The 22152-nt window shown below is 55.0% G+C and overlaps 1 protein-coding gene across 1 annotated transcript in view; it reads left to right on the top strand.

Annotated features, from left to right (window-relative positions):
* The window catches only part of LOC144721347 (calcium/calmodulin-dependent protein kinase type 1D-like), a 60106-nt gene that overhangs the window by 12654 nt on the left and 25300 nt on the right, over positions 1 to 22152 (top strand). The window contains exons 2-3 of the mRNA XM_078598906.1: positions 11137 to 11268; positions 17201 to 17275. Of these exons, the coding sequence (XP_078455032.1) occupies positions 11137 to 11268; positions 17201 to 17275 (207 nt within the window). The remainder of the gene's footprint in view (positions 1 to 11136; positions 11269 to 17200; positions 17276 to 22152) is intronic.

The raw sequence follows: 22152 nt of genomic DNA, 5'->3' as shown, positions 1-22152 counted from the left end.
GATTTTCCAGGACAGCAAAGCAATCCACCTGCTTCCGGTCTTAAATTATTAATCATTCGATTCGCCCCTATCAGGTGGCCAAGAGGGTACAGATGGAAATTAGCATCATACCCGCACGGTGATCTCACCCACAAGCAACTATAAACATGAATATTTCATACAAACGCACGCGTGTTATATCAGCGATGCTGCGCGGGGACATCGCCACCATCATCGCGCTCATTACACACAAAGTGTTTGCCACAAATGAGCCACAATGCCAGGCGGATCTCGTGAAGAAGCAGCAGCAGCAGCGGCGGCTTTTGGTTAAAACGACGAACAAAGGCGGTGGTCACCGCATCGCGCGGCGCTTTCAGATGCCCTTCTGCGGCCGTCTGGAACGCTCTTCCTTCCGATATTATGAAGCCACTGGAGCTATGCACTTTCAAATCTGGATTGAAAATTCATTTGCTCTAGAGCTGATTGTTGTGTGTTCGTTTGTCGTCGTTCTCCCGCACCTCCGATTAGTGCGGTTGGCTACGTGCGGTGCGAAAGAAGTTCAACACGCATTCATTAATGATCAACCATGGTCCATCCACTGCTGTGCTATAAAAGAAAGGCAATTTCCCGAAACGTCTTCCTATTACATATGTTAAAGGCCACAGTGTTATTAACGAAAGTGTTGAGGTTTGCTTTAGTTAATAACTGCCAACGCAGCGGAGGCATCAGCAAATTGTTCGATTCAAAATAAAGTGTCACTCTCCGCGTGACGCGGGCCGCGGTGAGCGGTCGTCCGTTGCGCGGAGCGTGTCGACGACGGCTTCTGCCTGAACCGGAGGAGGTCGGCTGGGCGTGCGCGCCGTGCTGGGTGCGCGAGGACTCGAGTGCGAGAGGCCTCAGCGGCGCTGAATCGTCACGAGCATTGGGGGGCAGCCACGAGGTGCCTTTGCCCCCCACCCACCCCACCCCCAGGTGGCCAAAGCAACGAGTTGGAGCCCCCTTGACAACGACCATGAGGATACGTTTTCAACAACGGTGTAAAAAAAAAACACTGATTTAAAACGGAGTGCCCCTACAGCGTTAAATGCTCGAGACCGTGAGCGTAACGATGACGCCATTGGGCAAGGCGAGCCGCCATATGCAACAGCCTCGAGGTGTGACCGTGCCGAGAGAAATCAATTATCGGGGCCGCACCTCGCCGATTGCCCCCCCGCCCCCCCCTGAGCTGATGATGTCGTCACTACGCCACTGGGCGTGACGTCATCGGATGTTGGGGTAGCCAATGTCCTGAGCATACACACGTGCAGAATTTTTTTAATTCAATACGCATAAAAAATCGATATATTTCCGTCCCCAACACACCGCATCGAATGACTCGATTGGAATCACAGCAACCATCGACTGCAAATGCTTGGCAGCAACCTCCTGTATAACAAAACAGAGCCATGAGCCTCACTGACGCTTCCTTGGGTAAACACGTATCGTGGTCGTAGTGGCATAGGATTCATTAAACATGGAAATTACAGATTTCTGCGGCGTAGCGGGATATATACGCGCTGGCAAACACTGTTGCTTTCACACTAGGCATGATACATTTTGCGCGTTTATTTATTTATTTTAAAAAATAGGCATGCGGAGGTCGCGATGAGTTCGTAAAGAAAAAAACCGCAGCGCACGCAAAATGCGTTAATGCGACGAGATGTTTTGTGAATGCGTAAAAGCCGTCTGGTGATTTCTGCGATGTTGTCTGGCCCTGCGTGAGATGCGGGGTTTTCGTGACTAAATCACCGTGCTGGTGGTTCTGAGTGTCATGCTGGTGGTGGTTTTCGTGGTGGTGATGTATTTGATGACGTTGATGGTTTTCATGTTGATAGTGGTGTTGGTGATTTTAATAATGATGATGATGGTTCGAATAATGAGCATCATGATGGCGGTGATTGTCCTGATGTTGATGTCAATCGATGACGAGTGACAATGCAGAGTGTTGTCGTGAATCGCTCGATGTTTAGTCTTTCTGCTTGTAGAGGTTGTTGTTGTTGTTGTGCTTCGGATATGTTATTTGGGGGAGAGCTGTATTGCAAAAAAAATATTGGGCTGGTATTGTTGTCATCGCCGTAGCTTCCGGTATCTACCCCAACGTTGGATTAAAGTTGGAATGTGGTTGGAACCCAGTGTTGGCTCAACATTGGCCCAACATTGCCGTTTAAATTGTTGTTGTTTTAGGTAGGGTTTTTGTGCGTGTGTTTTTTCTACGTGGTGGTTGTTGGGGGTTGTTTGAGGTTGCCGTTGTTGTTGTTGTTGTCTGGTTTCGTGGCGGGGACGGGTTGCTCGTCGCGAGTGATTGTAATTGTCAGCGCGTCGACCCGGCTCACGCGTTAATTGACAGCTCACTCGGGTCGCGCCGGGTGTCTGGACCCCGGAGGAGCCCTCCTCATCACCGCCTTGATCACGGCGGTGATGACGAGATTAAGTGCTGCTGCACAACGTGGTGATGACGATGATAATGAAGAAACTGATGATAATGATGATGAAGATGACATTCATTTAAGATGCAGAAAATGATGATTGCTGTTAAAAAAAAGAATGATTACTGTAATGATCTCAATGTGGATGATGATTGTTGTCATCGCCATGATTTACATATATCGCTGCTGATAACACCGTGGACATATCAAACGGCTTCGTGATGTGGTGGTAACGCCATAGCAAAGCAGATTGCTTCCGCAGATTTCTATGCAGCTTCTCATGATGATGATCATAACGCTGCTACTGCTGCTGATGCTTTTCATGATGATCGTGAGATGGTGCTGCTTCTTCTCTTGCAGCTGACGATGAGAATAATTGCGCTTCTGATGCTGCTGCTGCTGCTGCAGCTGATAATACAGCACGGCAACTGCTTATCATATTGCTGCTGACGCCAATGCTGCAGCTGTTGCTGCTAACTCTGCAGCTGCTAATGATGCAGATTATTCTGCAACTGATATTTATGCAGATTATTCTGCACTTTATAATGATGTCATTGATTCTGATATTGCCAGTAATATTCATGCTGCTGTTGCTGCAACATTAGGGCGCAGCTGATACTGCAGCTGGCGTCACAGATATTTCAGCCCGATGATGATGATGATGCTGCTGCTGATGTCGACAGTAAAGAAGTGAGAGAGTGTCTATTTGCTCGTGGGCTCGTGTAAACGAGACACTCCGTGACCGGGCGAGCGAGTGGGAGGCTCCCGGATGGGCGATCAGGCAGCCAGGCTTGAGGGTGACATCACCCGTGGCGCGGCGCTCGCTCCGTCTGAATTCTTTGTTGTTGAAGTTTTACCCCCTGCAGGCGACACGAGCTTTCGGGTCAACTCGGACTTGCCGCGCAGAGTGATGTTTTTGTTTGTTTCGCATCTTGACCACACAGAGAGAGAGAGAGAAGAGAGAGAGAGGAGGCGGTGGTGGGAAGGGCAGGAATTAGGGGCAACTGTATAAGGATGACCCATCCCGGTCCTTGCACCCCCCGGGCGCACCTCGCGTGCAATTACAGCGAAGCAATCACCAGCCCATTTTCACAGGATCTCTCTCTCTTCTGGAACAAGATTAATTATCAATGGAGTTGTTTATTTATTTTAAGAAATCGGGGCTTTTTTTCGGTTGCAGATGTTTGCACAACCAATTAAACGGCCATCCGAACACAGAGGCACGCTGTGAAGTGAAGAAATACCGAAATGGATCAAATGACTCAGTATAGTTGATTAGAATTCGCCCAGTCGAGTTGTTTATTTTCCGCGACATACTCGGTGGGTTCGCAGAGTTCATTTGGTCCGTCCAGGTGGTTGTTTGTACATATCAAGGCCACCGTCCAAACGAAGCAAGTTCCACAAGGGATGACTCTGTTGGTAAATTACTCAATCAGCAGAGTCAACGCTCAACACACGTGTTTCTTTGTATGTTCTCATTGGTCGTGGTTCAGATGGAAGGTTGTTTATTTGTACGCAACCAGCGTGGTGCACGTGATGCAAAAAAACAACGCATTTGCCAATAGCGCTGCGTGCGGCTATTGAAGGAACACCATACAAGGCGCGACGTTTCGGGCAATGGCCCTTCCTCACAGGCACATGTGCTATCCACTGCGAGGAACGCAGCTTGAAGCAAGAGGGGTAGGTCTGGCTCTGAATGGCAATCGAATTGAACTCGAGGGTAGCTGACTCAGGGCACCATGATGCACGTGGTGCGTGTAGCCCAGTCCATCACTACGGCATGCCCTCAATCTCCCGGGCCTGTCTATGCTTCTGCTATGAAGAAGACCCATTGCTTGTAACGTCACAGAGAGCGCTATGACGAATCAGCGTTCTACGGGGTCGCGCTAAGCGAGGTCTGCCCGTATCTAAATGTATTTCCTTTGTATGGCTGCAGTACTGAGCGGTGTTGAGTCTTGTAGTTTGTCCACTTGCGTTTAGTTTGTTGTCCTTACCCCGCACCTCCGACTAGCATACACACACATACGCACACACATACACACACACACACGCACACACACGCACACACACACGCACACATATTCACTGCCGAGGAGCCAGTGGCACGAGCGTGCGTTTTGACTCCGGAACAACGTCGCACGTTGAGACTTAAGTGGGGCAAGACGACAGGAAGGAGATGAACGCGATGTCTTACTTCGGGGGCATTTCTCCATCACGGCGCTGGCGGGCGCATCGTGCCGGTACCGGCTCCGTCAAAGCGCGCAGCCGTCGCATGGCCACGCAAATGGAATTGGGGGAAAAATTAGCGATTGAAGGGAAACTTTCACTTGGAAGCAAATCTGTCGAGCCGCTGTCTCTCGCTCTCTCTCGCTCTCTCATCCATCGGCCAATAGCACGGATCGAGCTGCGCCTTTATTTATAGGCCGGGGATAGAGAAGGTTTGTGAGCCCTCGTGGTGAGAGATTACGTAACCGTCGTTAGCCACGGCAGGGCTGGGCTACATCGACGGCTTGGGCATCCGCTGCGCTCCGAGCTCCCTCCGTGGATGCGGGGGCCACTTAAATCTGATCACCTTGGCCGACGGTGCCCGTCCAAATGCACGTGTGTCCCTCTTATTGGATTTGCTTTACATGCGGACGGCCTTGAAAGACGCTGTGCCGATCTTCATCCGGGATTGCGCGCCGGTGGCTGATTGTGCAAGCGAGACGCGTAGCCGGCATGGCGTGCGTCCGCTCTGCCCTGTTGCTACCCCTACCCCTACTCCCTCCCCCCAGGTTGCCTGGGTTCGTGAGTGCCTCTTACGGACGCGTGCTTAGCCGTGTGTGTTACGTGTGATTACTGTACGGGACGGTCCATTTAGAGATACCCCGCTGAAGTAACAGCCGAGGCATAATAGAAACACGAGCACGGCGATGTTTACGGTTTTTATTTCAAAGCCTCTCAAACACCGATGTCATCACAGTGCACATTCTGATTCGTGCCGCCGCTCTCGCGCGCATTGCGAAAGCCTCGTATAGCACCCAGTGTCACCCAGTGTCAGAGGAAGAGCCTGTGGAAGTTGACTTTACAGAACTACTGTTGTTGCCTCTCTTCCTCGTATAGGTGGCGCTGCATTGTCCCACGTGTCCCGCTGTAGCGGCGCTCATCGCATGGCAGTCAGATGACATTTTGGAACCTTTTTGCCAGTATCAAAGTAAGAAAAAAACTAAGAATAGGGTTTAACCTTTTCTGCCAATAATACGGTGCATTGATAGTGCATTGTCTTTGTGCTGTTCGCCTTTCGGCGTCCTCTGGTCTGACACTGGTGAGACGAGGCCCTGAAGAAGACTGTCTCTGGTGTAGACCAACACGTTTCAAAGACAATCAGAGCCACGTGTCTGTTTGCCTGTTCACCACAAGTCCCGTGTGCGGTTAATGCAGTAACGTGATTCCTTGCAAAAGGTTTCTATTTGTTGCTTGAACATCTCCACACCTCCTGTGGTATTGCCGGAATGGGTGAATCTTATTCTTAGGTTTTTTTTTTCTCAAACGACGTTTCACTCGCCACTCTCGAAGCTGAGGCCATCAACTCGACCCCCCGAATCAAAGAAGCCGGAGTTCAAACCCCGAGTCGTCGGCCGTCACCGGCTCAGCGTGTCTCGCTAGCCCATCGCGTCTCGCACCTCGCACGCTCGTAACGACCGCCCCAGATGGAGCCTCCCAATCGCCGCGCTTAGCCGAGCGCGTACGGAGGGGGCATTTACAGGGGTGGGTGGGTGGAGATGGACGGAGGGGTAGGGGTGGGGGGCCGTGTGGTGTTTTCGTGGCAGCAGTGAGGGCGGCGGGTCCCTGTGCGGTGACCGTGAGAGTCGCGCACTCGGCCGTGATGAGTGGAGCCGCTGATGTCGGTCGCCCTCGATGCGCAAGTTTACGACAACGACCCCCACCCACCCCAAACTCAGCCACCGCCGCCGCTTTCTCTATAACAACAACAAACAGCTACGACAAAATTGTCAGAAAGGGGGCATCAAATTGTCCGCCTACGACAAACAAATGCTTCTAAATTGGCCAATTAAAGTTGACGGTGCTGCGTGGTGACGACATCGCGGGTCACCGTGGGGTCAATGACCATCCCACACGCGCCCCCCATACCCATATCCCCCACCCATACCCCCTATCCCCCCCTACCTCCCCCCTATCCCCGCCCCGATCTCCCCCCTATCTCCCCGGTGACACCGGGCGGTATCGACCGAGGCAGGGGACGTGTGAGTGTGCGAGTTCGATTCCCGCTCAGGGCCACCAACACCGGTGATGATTGTCTGAACCGATCCTGGGCCTCCCCTAGGTCGACTCAGCCTCAAGTGAATACCTGATGCGGTGTGTAGTAAACATCGCCACTGGGGATACAAAGGTGGTCGGGCGTGGTGCTGGCCACCCACCCCCTCGTGTGCCGTGCCGGTCTTCATAGGTGCTACTCGCCAACAGCACTTGCCCCAACGAGCTGAACGGCGAATCTTTATCTTTGTAGACGTTGTGTATCATGTGGAAGCGAGCCCCGTGTCACCACGTGTCAGTGAGTCCCGTGTGTACGTGGGGCCCATGAGTTCGTGGTACCAGTGTGTGGGTGGTACCAGTGTGTGAGTGGTGCCAGTGTGTGAGCGGTGCCAGTGTGTGTGTGGTGCCAGTGTGTGAGTGGTGCCAGTGTGTGTGAGTGGTGCCAGTGTGTGAGTGGTGCCAGTGTGTGTGTGGTGCCAGTGTGTGAGTGGTGCCAGTGTGTGAGCGGTGCCAGTGTGTGTGTGGTGCCAGTGTGTGAGTGGTGCCAGTGTGTGAGTGGTGCCAGTGTGTGAGTGGTGCCAGTGTGTGAGTGGTGCCAGTGTGTGTGTGGTGCCAGTGTGTGAGTGGTGCCAGTGTGTGTGTGTGGTGCCAGTGTGTGGGTGGTGCCAGTGTGTGAGTGGTGCCAGTGTGTGTGAGTGGTGCCAGTGTGTGTGTGGTGCCAGTGTGTGTGTGGTGCCAGTGTGTGAGTGGTGCCAGTGTGTGAGTGGTGCCTGTGTGTGAGTGGTGCCTGTGTGTGAGTGGTGCTAGTGTGTGAGTGGTGCCAGTGTGTGTGAGTGGTGCCAGTGTGTGAGTGGTGCTAGTGTGTGAGTGGTGCCAGTGTGTGTGTGTGGTGCCAGTGTGTGTGTGGTGCCAGTGTGTGTGTGGTGCCTGTGTGTGAGTGGTGCCAGTGTGTGTGAGTGGTGCCAGTGTGTGAGTGGTGCTAGTGTGTGTGTGGTGCCAGTGTGTGTGTGGTGCCAGTGTGTGAGTGGTGCCTGTGTGTGAGTGGTGCCAGTGTGTGAGTGGTGCCTGTGTGTGAGTGGTGCCAGTGTGTGAGTGGTGCCTGTGTGTGAGTGGTGCCAGTGTGTGGGTGGTGCCAGTGTGTGTGAGCGGTGCCAGTGTGTGAGTGGTGCCAGTGTGTGTGTGGTGCCAGTGTGTGTGGTGCCAGTGTGTGAGTGGTGCCTGTGTGTGAGTGGTGCCAGTGTGTGAGTGGTGCCAGTGTGTGAGTGGTGCCTGTGTGTGAGTGGTGCCAGTGTGTGAGTGGTGCCTGTGTGTGAGTGGTGCCAGTGTGTGGGTGGTGCCAGTGTGTGAGTGGTGCCAGTGTGTGGGTGGTGCCAGTGTGTGGGTGGTGCCAGTGTGTGAGCGGTGCCAGTGTGTGAGTGGTGCCAGTGTGTGGGTGGTGCCAGTGTGTGTGAGTGGTGCCAGTGTGTGAGTGGTGCCAGTGTGTGAGCGGTGCCAGTGTGTGAGTGGTGCCAGTGTGTGATTGGTCCCAGCGTGTGTGAGTGGTGCCAGTGTGTGAGTGGTGCCAGTGTGTGAGTTGGTGCCAGTGTGTGAGTGGTGCCAGTGTGTGAGTGGTGCCAGTGTGTGAGTGGTGCCTGTGTGTGAGTTGGTGCCAGTGTGTGGGCGGTCCCAGTGAGTGGGAGGTGCCAGTGCGCGCGGTAGTCCCCGCGTCACCCGGGCTGTTGTCACCTGGACCGGTGACGCAGCCGGAGCGCTGCCATGGCAACCGACACATGCGCACGCACGTGGTTGCTGCGCGAGGTTGCGAGTGGGCGGACGTGACGTGTCGTGCGCGCGCGCGTGAGCATCGCCGCTCGGGAGACAAAGGCGGCCGGGCGTGGTGCTGCTGGCCGCCTTCGTAGGGTGCTGCTCGCTAACAGCACCTTGCCCCAACAGTCTGTTAAAGGCTACACTGGGGGGGAGGGACCTTTGTCTTTGTGTATCTCGGCCATCCAAGTTCGATTCCCGCTCGCAGCCAACATCGGTTGACGAATATCTGAACTGGTCCTGTGCCTCCCCTAGGTCTACTCAGCCGTAAATGAGTACCTGGTGCGGCGTTGTGCTGGACACACGACCCTTTCATGTGCCGTGCACTTGCCCCAACTGTCTGGTAATGCTACATGGGGGATCTTTGTCTTTGTGTGCAAGCAAGCATGCATCCATGTGTACGTGCTTGCACGCGCGCATTCCTATATGCATGTGTGCCTCTAGGCTTTGGGGCCGTCCATAAATGACGTCACTCACCTAGGGGGAGAGGGGGGGGGGGGTCAGACATTTATGACGATGTGTGACGATGGGGGGGAGGGTGGGGGTTGAGAAATGTGACGTCACATAAAAATGCGCAACTTTAAATAAACATCGACAACACGTTCTACTTAAATACATAAATAATAAATGCTTTCTCCTACAACATCAGAGTGCAGCGCCACATTAAATACGCACTACAATGACAATAGTTTAAAGCGATTTGAAGCATGTTTTATTTTTGGGGGGGCGGGGGGGGGCAGAGCTTTGTGACGTCATATTTTTGAGGGGGGGTCTGACTTTTCGTGACGCCGTGCGACGAAGGGGGGGGGGGGTCAAAAATCGTCCAAAATCGCGTGACGTCATTTATGGACGGCCCCTTTGACGTGTGACGTGGTGGGGGAGTCGATGTCTTGCATCTTGAAGGAGGAGGATGAGCAGCAGCAGCAGGATGCAGTCTTGTCGTGGGAAATGAGCAAATCACCCCAGCACCCCGGCTGGCCGCCTCCTCCTCCAAACCCAGCTGACATCAGATAGAAGGGGAGGAGAAGATGAGTTGTAAGGGGGGCGGGAGGGGTTGCTTGATGCGGAGGGAGCCGGATTGAGAAGGAATCAACGGCAAATGACGAGGCCTTCCGGCTCTCCATTCGTTATGCCTGCCACGCAGAGCCACTGCATACCCCCCCCCCCCCCCCACTTGAAACTATTCACCGCTGCAAACTTTGTCTTGGCTTTTACTTTCCGGAGCCACGAGAGAGAGAGAGACAGACAAAGAATGCGTCACAAGGTCAATAATATATATAGCCATATGTGGGTGGTAATCGTGAACAATGTAAATGACTCAGGCATTGCCCATTTGAAGGAGCCGCCGATTAATTCATAGAGAATCTTGCGCCGAAATTAACGGAGTGCGCCGGAAACAGCACGAGGACATTTGCTCTGCGTGCATCTCGTTAACGAGGGGGGTCGCCCCGCTCTCTCCCCATCCTGGAGAGAGAGCGAGCGAGCGAGCGAGAGGGGCAAGGTACCGGCAGCTGCCTCGCAATGCAGACCACGCCACGTGACGCGGCTCCAGCCCTGTGACGTAATATTAATCGCATCGAAATAAAAACCTTCGACGTCAGGTCCGCGTGGGCGCAGACGAGAAGCCTGGCGTGGCGTCCCTTCCCCCGCGACGCGCGGATTCTGCTCCCTGCGTGCGCATCGCTCACTCTCTCTCTTTTATTTTGTTACGATCAGTGGAAACAAGAAGATGCTCGGTGTAGTCGCCACTTTGCTTCGTTCATCATTTAGTTGTTTTTAATGCTTTGCTTTATGTAACACCCACCCCACCCCCCTTTTCTTTAAGCGCGGCGCGCGAGAGAAGAGCGCGGAGCCGCTGGGCCGACGGCCGTTTCCTTGAATAACGCGCGGGGGATTTGTTATTTTTTTTATCGCTTTTTCTCTCTCTCCCTCCTCTCTCTCTCTCCCTCCTCTCTCTCTCCGTCGCGACAGCGCGGCGACCTCGCACGAGCTCTGAACGAGACGCGGCAATAATGACGCGAGCGCCACCACGAGTGACGCGCACAGCTCATTGCGACAATCATAATTACTAGACTCTAACCCTACTCCGTAACCCTGACCATGATAACCAGACATTGACCAAAGCCTTAGACCTCACCTTAACAATTCTCCCTGGCCAGACCCGAACCCTGACCCCTAATCATCCGAGCCAACCAGACCTGAGTGTGGTTAGGGCCAGGGCTAGAGCTTGGTTGACTCGCGTGGTCACGGTGATTGTCTAATTGACCGTGGTCGCTTGGTGTGGACAAGGCTGAGAGTCTGTGCCGTGTGAGGGTTGGTCGTGGTCGCGCCCGGGGTCAAAGGCAAAGCGTGCCAGTGAGTGGCGTGCCAGTGAGTGACATGGGCCCCGCATACTTCAAGACGTGAATCGGGGCCTCTTGTCCGTCATCCGCCCATTCATAGCCCGCAGCTCCCCAGTGCAGCTGCACCGCCTGCACACTCTCGACTCGAGAGCGACGCCGCTCGTCGCGGCTCTGACGAGCGTCAACTTCTCGTGGGAGGCGACGTCTCCCATCTCGAGTCGTCCTCCCCCAACCCCCGGGATTGAACCGCGTCTCTCCGTGTGCCCCCCCCCCCCCCCACCGTTCCTTGGCAGTGGCGCCTTCTCCGAGGTGGTGCTGGCGGAGGTCCGCTCGTCCGGGAGCCTCTTCGCTGTCAAGTGCATCACCAAGCAGGCGCTGCGCGGGCGCGAGAGCAGCATCGAGAACGAGATCGCCGTGCTGCGCAAGTGCGGCACGCACACACGCAGCGACACCACCACCAGCACCGCCACGGCCACCACCATCGCCGCCACCACCACCGCCACCATCGCCACCACCACCATTTCCACCACCACCACGGCCACCACTACGGCCACTACCACGGCCACCACCACCATCGCCACCACCACCACCATGGCCACCACCACCAGCACCACCACCACCACCAGGGCCACCACCACGGCCACCACCACCACCACCATCGCCGCCACCACCGCCATCACAACCATGGCCACGGCCACCACCACCACCGCCACCATCGCCACAACCACCATTGCCACCACCACGGCCACCACCACAGCAACCACCATCGCTACCTCTGCCGCCACCAACACCACTGCCGACGCCGGTTGCACACCAGTCGGAAACGAAGTTGACGGAGTGACGACACATCTCGGGGCAGGGATACAGCATACACAGCGGGTGTGTAGTGTCATTCAGACTGCCCAGAAGACGCGATGTAGTTTATAATGTAGTTTATAATGTAGTTTATAATGTAGTTTATAATGTAGTTTATAATGTAGTTTATAATGTAGTTTATAATGTAGTTTATAATGTAGTTTATAATGTATCGCGTCCCACGGAATCGGGTCCCCTGTGTTTGGGGCTGGGCCCGATGCTGCGATCTCATCTCGTCACGCAGCGTGAGCCCCGAAGCGGCACCCCCCCCCCCCCCCCGTGGCGCCGCGCCTCCGTCACGGCCCCCCGCGATGCAGCGAGCGATGGCCCAAAGCCCTCCCCACCACCATCCCTATCGCGCCGGGGTTAATAAACAAACAACATCTTCCTTAGCCTCCCTTCCCTTCCTCCGTCGCCTCCACTACCTCCCCGCCTACCCATCTTCCTTCTTTCTCCTCGACCTGCTCCTTCACCCCACCTCCTACTCCTCCTCCCTACACTTTTCCCTCCTAATTCTCAACACCCACATTCTCCTCCTCCACCTCCAAAACCCAATCACCCACATCCTCCCCTCGCCCCCCCCCCACCTCTCTCCTACCTCTTCATCCTCTTGCGCGCTCCCACTCGCTCGACAGCTGCGAGCGCGCAGCCTCGACCGATGCTCGCCTCGGGCCCCTTGCGCCCCTGGAAACGAACGCGACAATTGTGGCCCCGGCGTTGCAGGGAGGCTACTGTCGTTCCAACAGAGGGCCATCCATTATTCACCGCCGAGACGGGGGTGGGGGTGGTGTGGGTTTTGGGGTGGGTGGGACGCGGGGAGTTTTCAGTTTCACAAAGGGCGCACCCGCCCGCAGGGCGACGCGAGTGTGCTCGTGACGGGGCAGCCGCGGGCTACCTCCAGAGCCCTTGGCCACCGTGCGTCCCACGCTGTTTACAACTTTCTCATTCACCCGCTGGCAGGCCAAGGCCACTTGCCCGTGTTTAGGAGACGGTTGCCACCTGCGCGTTTATCTGCGGCGTGTTTTTGTAGTTGTTGTTTTTGTAGTTGTTGTTTTTGTCGTTGTTGTTTGTCTGTTGCGATGGTTTTTGTCTCCGCGTGGGCTCCTGGCTGTTATGTTAATCCCTTCCCCACACCCATCACCCCCTCCACTCCCCATCGCCCCCCTCGCCTCTAATCCCCATCGCTCCACACACCCACCCCCGGCTCGCCCGTGACCCCGAGCAAAGTTCAATTTCTGACTGAATGTTTCGCTGGGAGAATGCTGTCGGCCGGCATGTAACTCGTAGCCGTGGCGAGATGGTATTCTGGATGTGGTGGTGCAGTTGGGTCGTCGCCCCCGAGCTACAGTAAAACGGGACACATATCATGGGAGGCAGAAGAAGAATATCTCAGAGTGCCGCCCGCGGGTTTGAGCTGCATGTGAATGCATTGCCGAGAGCGGGCGCGTTCCTACACAACCCGGGACTGTTGTTAACGGCCACGGGGTTTTCCGGGAAAGCGGTCACCGCAACGTGAGAACGTCCTAGGAAAAGCCCAGGCAGGTGGCAACGCGAGTGCCGTGCTTTGTGCAGAGATGCTGGGATGTCCTCGGACACGTCTGGCTGAATCAAAGCCCGGCTCCCCAGCCGAGTAGGGTGAGCGGGGCGCATGGCGACTCGGCCAGTGTCAAACCTCGGGCCCATGAGCCCAGCGCTTGGGCTGCGTCTGCCATCCATCGCCAATGGGAGGCACGGTGGCGAGGAGATGTTAACTACCTCGCCTGGTACGCAGGAGGCCATGGGTTCGATCCCGACCCCTGTGGCCTGTTTATTTGGAGTTTTTGTGGTTCTCTCTTTTCCTCCGGGTCCTCCGGTTTCCCCCCCCCCCCTCCACATTCAGAATCAACTTTACGCGTTTAGATTATTTAGCTGCAATACATTTCCGCAAATTGATAAGCCACTTCGTTGAGCTATCATTTGTGTCCAGGTCGCTTTTGAAAAACAGCTATACAGCTCAGTGGGCCTTACCTGGTAAAATTATAAAAATAGTTTACGGTTTAGTTTATAGAAAGTTCCGTCTTCCCCCGTGGAATTAAAGTTATATATATGAAACGTATTCAATATATTTAAGTGGAACGTCATCTAAACGGGAGAGCATCCATCGAGTTGTAGGCATCTTTCACACGAGAGGGGTACGTGCGGTAACCGCGAGTAGAGAACACAGGTCTGCGCGTTGTTCGTGTGTTTGTTGAACCTTCTTTCGCACCAGCTGGACGCAGCCAACCGCGCGAATCGGAGTTGTGCAGGGAGTGAAGTTACGACAGCGGGTAGCGGTGTCGGAGACGGATCGTGCAGCGTGTCACGCACCTGCTCATGTTTCTTTAATTGTGTGTGTGTATATAATGTGTGGGGAAAGGTGGCGCAATGGTTAGCGCACTGCGCCTTCGAACCCGGCTAACCGAGTTCGATTCCCGCTCACGACCAATAACAGTGGCGTATATTTGAATCGGTTCTGGGCCTCCCCTAGGTCGACTCAGCCTCAAATGAGCACCTGGTGCGGTGTGTAAAAATCGTTACTGGGGAGACAAAGGCGGCCGGGCGTGGTGCTGGCCACCCACCCCCCTGTGTACTGTACCGACCTTAATAGGCGCTCGCTAACAGCACTTGCCCGAACCGTATTTTAAAGGCTATAGGGGGGGGGATCTTTATATTCATGTATAATTCGTTGTGTTCTCATAGTTACAACAGTCCAATGTTTTGAGATGCTCCTACCTATATCGATGTATTTTATACATTCAAATTGTTTTGCGTGTTCTTCATTTCCGGCTTAAACAGAACTATTATATAAGAGTAAAAAGGGGCAAGGAGACTCGCGTAGACATGGAGGCACCGCGATTTGCCGCATCGATTCTGGCGTGTCAGGGTGGAGGTCACACACCGGTGCTGTGGCGTAGGGATTGAGTGCGACTCCTTCGCGATCCTGAATTCCTTCACACTTCCTTGCCTATTTTCCAAGTGTTATTCGAACTGTGCTGTCGGCATCCCGCCATGAAGCGAAGTGTGCGGTTCCATAACTCTCGCAGCAACAAATGCATCACCCCGCGTGTTCAAGAATGGCCCAACAGAAGGGGATACCACAGGAAGCTCATTCTGAGAGCTCTTAAAATCACCTTGTACTGGTAGGAACCTCCTGGTTACACCAGCCCACAGGGGATTATTGTGTTCGTCCATCCGTCGTGCAGGGAGGGGCTGGGTGGGTAGGGGAGGGTGGGGAGGGGCTGGGTGGGGAGGGTGGGGAGGGTGGGGAGGGGCTGGGTGGGGCTGGGTGGGGGGTGGGAGGGGTGGAGCTGGGTGGGGAGGGGCTGGTCACCCCGTGGTGCCCTTATAAAACTCAACGTTTAACCTACTCACGACGGCTTGTGCCCGCCCTCACAGTCGGGCATATTTGCGGAATACACCACGCCGCCGTTGACCCTGGCCATTGACCGAGCAACCCAACGTTCCTACCAGCTCCTTCCGCAGGAGGAATGTGTTTTCCACACGAGGAGTGCTGGAGTTCCGCACATGCCCTGCTGCTGTACAGATAGAAATTCAATTTAATCTTGATAGTTTTTTTTGGGATAAATTAATCGACAACCCATGTTTAATGTGATGGGATTTTACGTGCGGTCTTTGGAGACTGGGCTTAGACCGTCAACTCACGACACTTTGCATTCCCGATTCAAACCCAGGGCCTCAGCGTCTCCCCGACTCGACCTCCGAGTCAGCCGGTCGGCCACCTTCTAATCTCTGCCTTCTTATTTTAATTCAAAGTATATCCCACAATTGCACTCCCGATGTTTATCAATTGAAAAAAAAAACCACATTCTCCCCATTTGTTGTTGTTGTGGTTGCGCGCGTTCATTTGCCCGTAAATTTAATTGAAAAGTCTAAAATTAACCGGAGACGCGTCGACCTCACGGCTTGGGACTCGTACCGCGAGCGCGTGCCCGGCACCAAACATCCGCGTGTATATTTAGACGCCGCGCAATTAGCACCAAAACGCGTTGCGGAAACGCCGCCGCGTTTGACGATTATATTTGTTTTCACCCTTTCTTCGTCCCATTATTTTTAGCTTCGGCGCGGTTAAAGTTCATTGTTGGTTTTACTTTCATTATTATATCATATTTTTTTCTTTCTCCAAAAAGATTCACGAGCGCTCTACTCGTTAAGAGAACGAGTGCACGGAGCGTCGCTCGCCCTCCCTGTGGGTTGAGATCCCCGTGTTCCCGTCCCGTCTCCCGGGAGGGACGTGGGGGGTGTGTACGCGTGCCGGAGGCTCGTGCACAGCTGCACGGATTATCGACTGTTACTAAACCCCGGGCAAGTGTAAGGTCGCTCACAAATCGTTGTCGGATCGAAGCGCCGTTTGCCGGCTCATGGGTGCCAGGGTTCCGGGCGGCGTTCGACAACGAGACTTGGGATTTACAAAAGAGCCGACGTAGTGGGGCGCGTCGACAGGCCAGGCTTCATGGTGCCCGTTCCATTCATTTTTAAGGTGTCTTGACGATGACCCATGGGCTTGTCACCACCTGAACCATCCCCTCTCACTCTACTCCCCTCCACGCACTCTCCTGCCTCTCCCCTCTCATCTCACTCTACTCCCCTCCACACACTCTCCTACCTCTCCCCTCTCATCTCACTCTACTCCCCTCCACGCACTCTCCTGCCTCTCCCCTCTCATCTCACTCTACTCCCCTCCACGCACTCTCCTCCCTCTCCCCTCTCATCTCACTCTACTCCCCTCCACGCACTCTCCTACCTCTCCCCTCTCATCTCACTCCACTCCCCTCCACGCACTCTCCTACCTCTCCCCTCTCATCTCACTCTACTCCCCTCCACTCACTCTCCTACCTCTTCCCCTCTCATCTCACTCTACTCCCTTCCACGCACTCTCCTACCCCTCCCCTCTCATCTCACTCTACTCCCCACTCACCACTGCTGCAATCAAGGTATTCTGTTAGTGCACAGCTAAACTTGGAATGTCCATCCAAACGTGTGTCTCTATGTGTGTGTCTGTGTGTGTGTGTCTGTGTGTCTGTGTGTGTGTGTGTGTCTGTGTGTGTGGGGCTGTGTGTGTATATATATTTGTCGAGCGGTTCTGCAATGGATAGCGCAACGCTGCGAAACGAACCCTGCGACCCGAGTTCGGTTCCCACTCACGACCAACACCGGTGACGATTATCTGAACCGGTCTTGGGCCTCCACTAGGTCGACTCAGCCTCAAATGAGTACCTGGTGTGGCGTGCCATTATCGCCACTGGGAGACAAAGGCGGCCGGGCGTGGTGTTCGCCACACCACCGACGCGTGTCGTTCGCTCCTTCACTGGTGCTCGCTATCATCACTTTGCCCTGTCTTTGTCTTTTGTGCCTTTGACTGTATCTGTGCATGCGTGTAAATGCCCGTGTGTGTGCCTGTGCGTGCGTGTGTGTGCCTGTGCGTGCGTGTGTGTGTGCCCTTGCCTGCACGCGTGCGATTACCAGGCTGAAGCATGAGAACATCGTGTCGCTGGAAGATATTTACGAGAGTCCATCACACCTCTATCTCGTCATGCAGCTGTGAGTACCGACCCAGCCCCTACCCAGCCCCTACCCAGCCCCTACCCAGCCCCCTCCCAGCCCCTACCCAGCCCCTACCCAGCCCCTACCCAGCGCCTCCCAGCCCCTACCCAGCCCCCTCCCGTCCCGCACGGCTGCCCACTCAGCACCCCCCGGGGTTAACCCGCCGCACTTTTCGAAACCACTTCTCACTTCATCTCCGCCGACTACGACCGCCCGCACGCGTTTCCAAGTTTACCAATCATCAGGTGCGTTCGGCGTGCGATGACCTATTTTCTTTTCCAATTGCCCTTGTTACGTCTGACTGTTCAGGAAAAAATAAGTGCGCTTGAATTACTTGAGAAGCGGGGGGCTGCTGCAGATATCATCAGCCACGATAGGGCCTACGTCTGATTTAAAAAAAACCCCGACGATGCTGCTGCTGATGATGATGATCAATGCAGATCACTGGCGTTGTGCCACGTGACAGAAAGCATCACCGCAGCAACGGGAGGAAATAAACACTCGCCGTTGTTTACGCCCTCCGCCCTCCCAGCGTAAACATCCCCGACGCTGACGTACAGCAGCTCCCCCCCCCCCCACACCGATGTGCCGGACACGTGACAGCGGCAATAGCCCCTTTGTTGTTTGGGCGATTCCATGAATTGGGTGGTCTGAACTAAACTTGAAACTTCGTTCGTCCGTTCGTTTCTCAGTTCGCTTGTCCCGGTGAGGGTCGCGGCGGCAGCGTGTTGAGTAGTGGCGGTCCACACCTCCCGTTCCCTGGCGACAGACTCCAGCACTAAATTACTATACACTACACTATACACTACACTATACACTACACTATACACTACTACACTATACACGACTATACCCTACACTATACACTACACTATACACTACTACACTATACACTACTACACTACTATACACTACTATACACAAACCCTAGCTCTTCCTGGGTGATTCCCAGGCGTTCCCAGGCCAGCCGAGCGACATCGTCCCGCCAGCAGCAGCAGCAGCGTGTCCCGGGCCTGCCCCCGGGTCTGCTGCTGCTGCTGTTGTTGTTGTCTATGTGACCAGGGCAATGCCACACTCAGCTGCGACGGAACTCTGTTTTTCCAAAGCGACCTGGTCATCACAAATGATAGCTCAACGGAGTGGCTTGTCACGTGGACATGTATAGCGGCCAAATGCTCTTAAACGCGCGACGTTGATTATAAATGTGCAAGGGGAAAACCGGAGGACCCAGAGAAAATTCCACGCTACCACAGGGAGAGAGACACGCAGACTCCAAATATACAGCAGCAGGCATCGTCAGGGTTGGGATCGAACCCACGACCTCCTGTCGACCAGGCGAGGCAGTTAACATCCCCTAGCCACCATGGCTCTTTCTACTTGTATCGCTCCGTGTTTGTTCCGTCCCGTAGCCTAAATGTAACAAAAGCGTTTGTCCTTTCGGTCATGGGGGGGGGGGGGGTGGGGGTGGTTCATCGCGCGATGCGATGCCCACCGTAACGCGCCCGCCAATGTAACACGATCGTACGATCGTACGATTGGCGCACATCGTAAACCGTTCGTCGCCGCACGAGTCCACGCGCGTTTTCGCTCGATCAATATAACGCGGTCATCGTGCCGACGACGACTGTCTCTCTCTCTCTCTGCCCCTCCTCTCTCTCTCTGTCTGTGTCTCTATCTGCTGCTGCTGTTGCTGCACTCTTCATTCATTGCGCCGCGTGCAGCCACGGGGGCAGGCGCTGGGTGGGTGGGATGTGCCGAGGGGTGACGGTGGCATTTCGCGGCGGCGCGGATGCAAAGCGTGGAAGACGAAAAGAAAGGGGGTCGTTTCGTTCGCGAACCCGGCGCTGTAGAATTTGTGTGACCTCCTCTCCGTTATATAAAGAGCATTGGAGTCCGCATACGACAGCAAGACAAAGCAAAGCAAAGATCCCCCGTGTAGTCTTAACAGACTGTTGGGGCAAGTGCTGTTAGCGAGTTGCACCTAAAAGGCCGGCACGGCACACGAGGGCGTGGGTGGCCAACACCACGCCCGGCCACCTTTGTCTCCCGAGTGGCGATGTTTACACACCGCACCAGGTACTTATTTGAGGCTGAATCGATCTAGGGGAGGCCCAGGGACCGGTTCAGATAATCGTCACTGGTGTTGGCCATGAGCGGGAATCGAATTCTGGTCGCTGGGTTCGTAGCGCGGCACGCTAACCACTACACCACCGCTCCACTAGGACACACACACACACGACCCTACCTCTCCCCACATTCAAATCACACGTACACTCATCTCCATGGTGCTCTATAGACGGTGGTCATCTTGGGGCGAGTGTCTCTATTCAAACGGTGATCCAAGAACATATCGAACCGGCGACCTCGACTCAAACGCAAATTGAGGAATGGATTGGGCCACCAGACAATCGGTAATTTTCTCAATGAACGAGCCGGTCGTGGAGGTGAATCAGGAAGCAGTCAGCCGAACATTGATCTCAAGCCGAATTCACCGGAAAATGACACAAGTTGGTGGAATCGATGTTCGGATGCACACCAACTTGAGCGGTGAATCAACTTCAGGGCATTGCGGGCGGCTGCCCGGTCCAGGGCTAAACAAAACAAAAAATCCACGCGCGTGGATGTCTCCTGTCGCTCGCGAGCTTCACGTGGCCCGAGCAACCCAGCCGAGGCAAACTCGTGAGCTCCATGCCGCTGCAGCGTTGAGCTCTCTGGCGTGAGAGCGCCCGCGCGCTCAGCGGGGAACTTTCGAGGCGGTGAGTAATGGAGGAGCTCCCTACCCGGTCTCCTCGATCAGCGCTCACGGATTGAGGCTGCCACCCACGCAACCACCCACGCACCCACGCGTCCACGCAACCACCCACCCACCCACGCAACCACCCACCCACCTAACCACGCAACCACGCAACCACCCACGCCTCCTCGCACCCACCTACGCAACCACCCACCCACCCACGCAACCACCCACCCACGCAACCACCCACCCACCTATCCACCCACGCACCCACCCACCCACGCACCCACCCACGCACCCACCCACCCACGCATCCACCCACGCATCCACCCACGCACCCACGCACCCACCCACCCACCTACGCACGCACCCATGCACCCACCCACCCACCCACGCGTCCACGCACGCGTTTGGAGTGCCGCTCGAGCGGGTGGAGCGGGCGGGTGCGTGGGAGCGACGGGCGGATGGGCGTGAGAGAGCCGGCGGGACGCGGCGGATTCTGTCGGGAGGAAGGAGGCCGCGGTGGTTGGTGACTCTTGTCAAACACAGCTGCTGATGATCACTTTAAATGATCGCCTGCACGCAGCACCTGCCCCCCCCCCAGGAACCATAAAAACATGTTTGGCTCTCGCTTCCGCAGACAAGGCGCCGGTGCGATCCTTATCGTCCGTGCCAATCCCGGCGATGTTTTTGTTGTTGTTGTTGTCTGTGTTTGTTTACACGCTCTTGACGTTTTCATCGCGGTCATTAAAATGTAACCGCGGCATCATTTTCCCAACCCGCCCTCTTCGCTTTGCGGCCGCCTTTTTTTTGCGACCGACCGCCGACTGACGTCACGCAGACCACCGATCTCTTCGTGTGTGCGCATTGTTAATCATGAAGGACCGTTGTTGTTTAGACATGTGGCGATCGCACGGCCAGAGAGACAGACAGGCAGAGAAAGACAGAGAGACAGAGAGAGAAAGACAGAGAGACAGAAAGAGACTACGAGACAGAGAGAGACAGAGAGTGTCAGAGAGTGCTTAGCTCCTCGGAAAGCAGCGTGCTGCGCCTCTAGAATGTCTTTTGGCCTACTACTCCACGCTGGCCGGACGTCCTGGAAAGAGTGGCAGTACCCACACTTTACCCCACCACATGCGATCTGCCAATCGATTTCATACTTATTGGACATCTGTGAAGAAAATCTGCATAGCTCATCGGATTAATCCAGGATAAATAAATTAGTATTCCGAGTAGTGATGCTGCTGTGCAGTACTGTCGCGTTCTCGTGGCGAGCCAGGATATGGCAACGTGCTCGACGCCCACGGGGAGGGAGATTCATCAACATCTTTGTGTGATCCATCAACCCTCGCTATACCTCCACAGTGCTGGATGACACGCCAGGTGCATAGCCACCAATACCCACCACCACCACCCACCACCACCACCCACCACACACCACAACCAACCACCACCACCCACCACCACCACCCACCACCCATCACCACCACCCACCACCACCCACCACACACCACCACACACCACCCACCACCCATCACCACCCCCATCCACCACCCACCACCACCACCACCCACCACCACCACCCATCACCACCATCCACCACCCACCACCACCCACCACCACACACCACCACCCACCACCTCACACTACCTCACACCACCACCCACCACCTCACACCACCACCACCCACCACCACCCACCACCCACCACCACCTCCACCCGCCATTCCACCGCAAACATTTCTGAACTTATCGTCGCATCTCCCAAAACCCTCGAACAGTCCATCACTACAGCAACGTGATGCTCTGACACGTGCTCTCGCTCAATCAGCATCGTCATCGTGTGTATTCACCGTCACGTGACACGCCAACGTCATCCGCCTCTCCCACGTCGGCGTTCGAGATCATTGTGACGTCGTTCGCAAGAGTTGGGCCCTCGCCGTAGCGTGTCGGCGTCCAACTTTGACCAAATGTGAACAAACAAACAAAATAAACCGGCAAATAAACTCAATTTGGACGACACGTAGCAAACCATCCCTCCCCCACCTCCTCATCCTCCCGGGACTCCGTTGAAAACATGCAGTAGCATCGTTAATGATAATGATAGTAATAATAATCCATCATGAATCACAACACCATCA

The sequence above is a fragment of the Lampetra planeri genome, chromosome 11 (genome assembly GCF_965212315.1).
Source record: "Lampetra planeri chromosome 11, kcLamPlan1.2.h2, whole genome shotgun sequence".
Classification (NCBI taxonomy): domain Eukaryota; kingdom Metazoa; phylum Chordata; class Hyperoartia; order Petromyzontiformes; family Petromyzontidae; genus Lampetra; species Lampetra planeri.
Note: the sequence above shows the minus strand (reverse complement) of the source record. Positions and strands in the feature narration are given on the sequence as shown.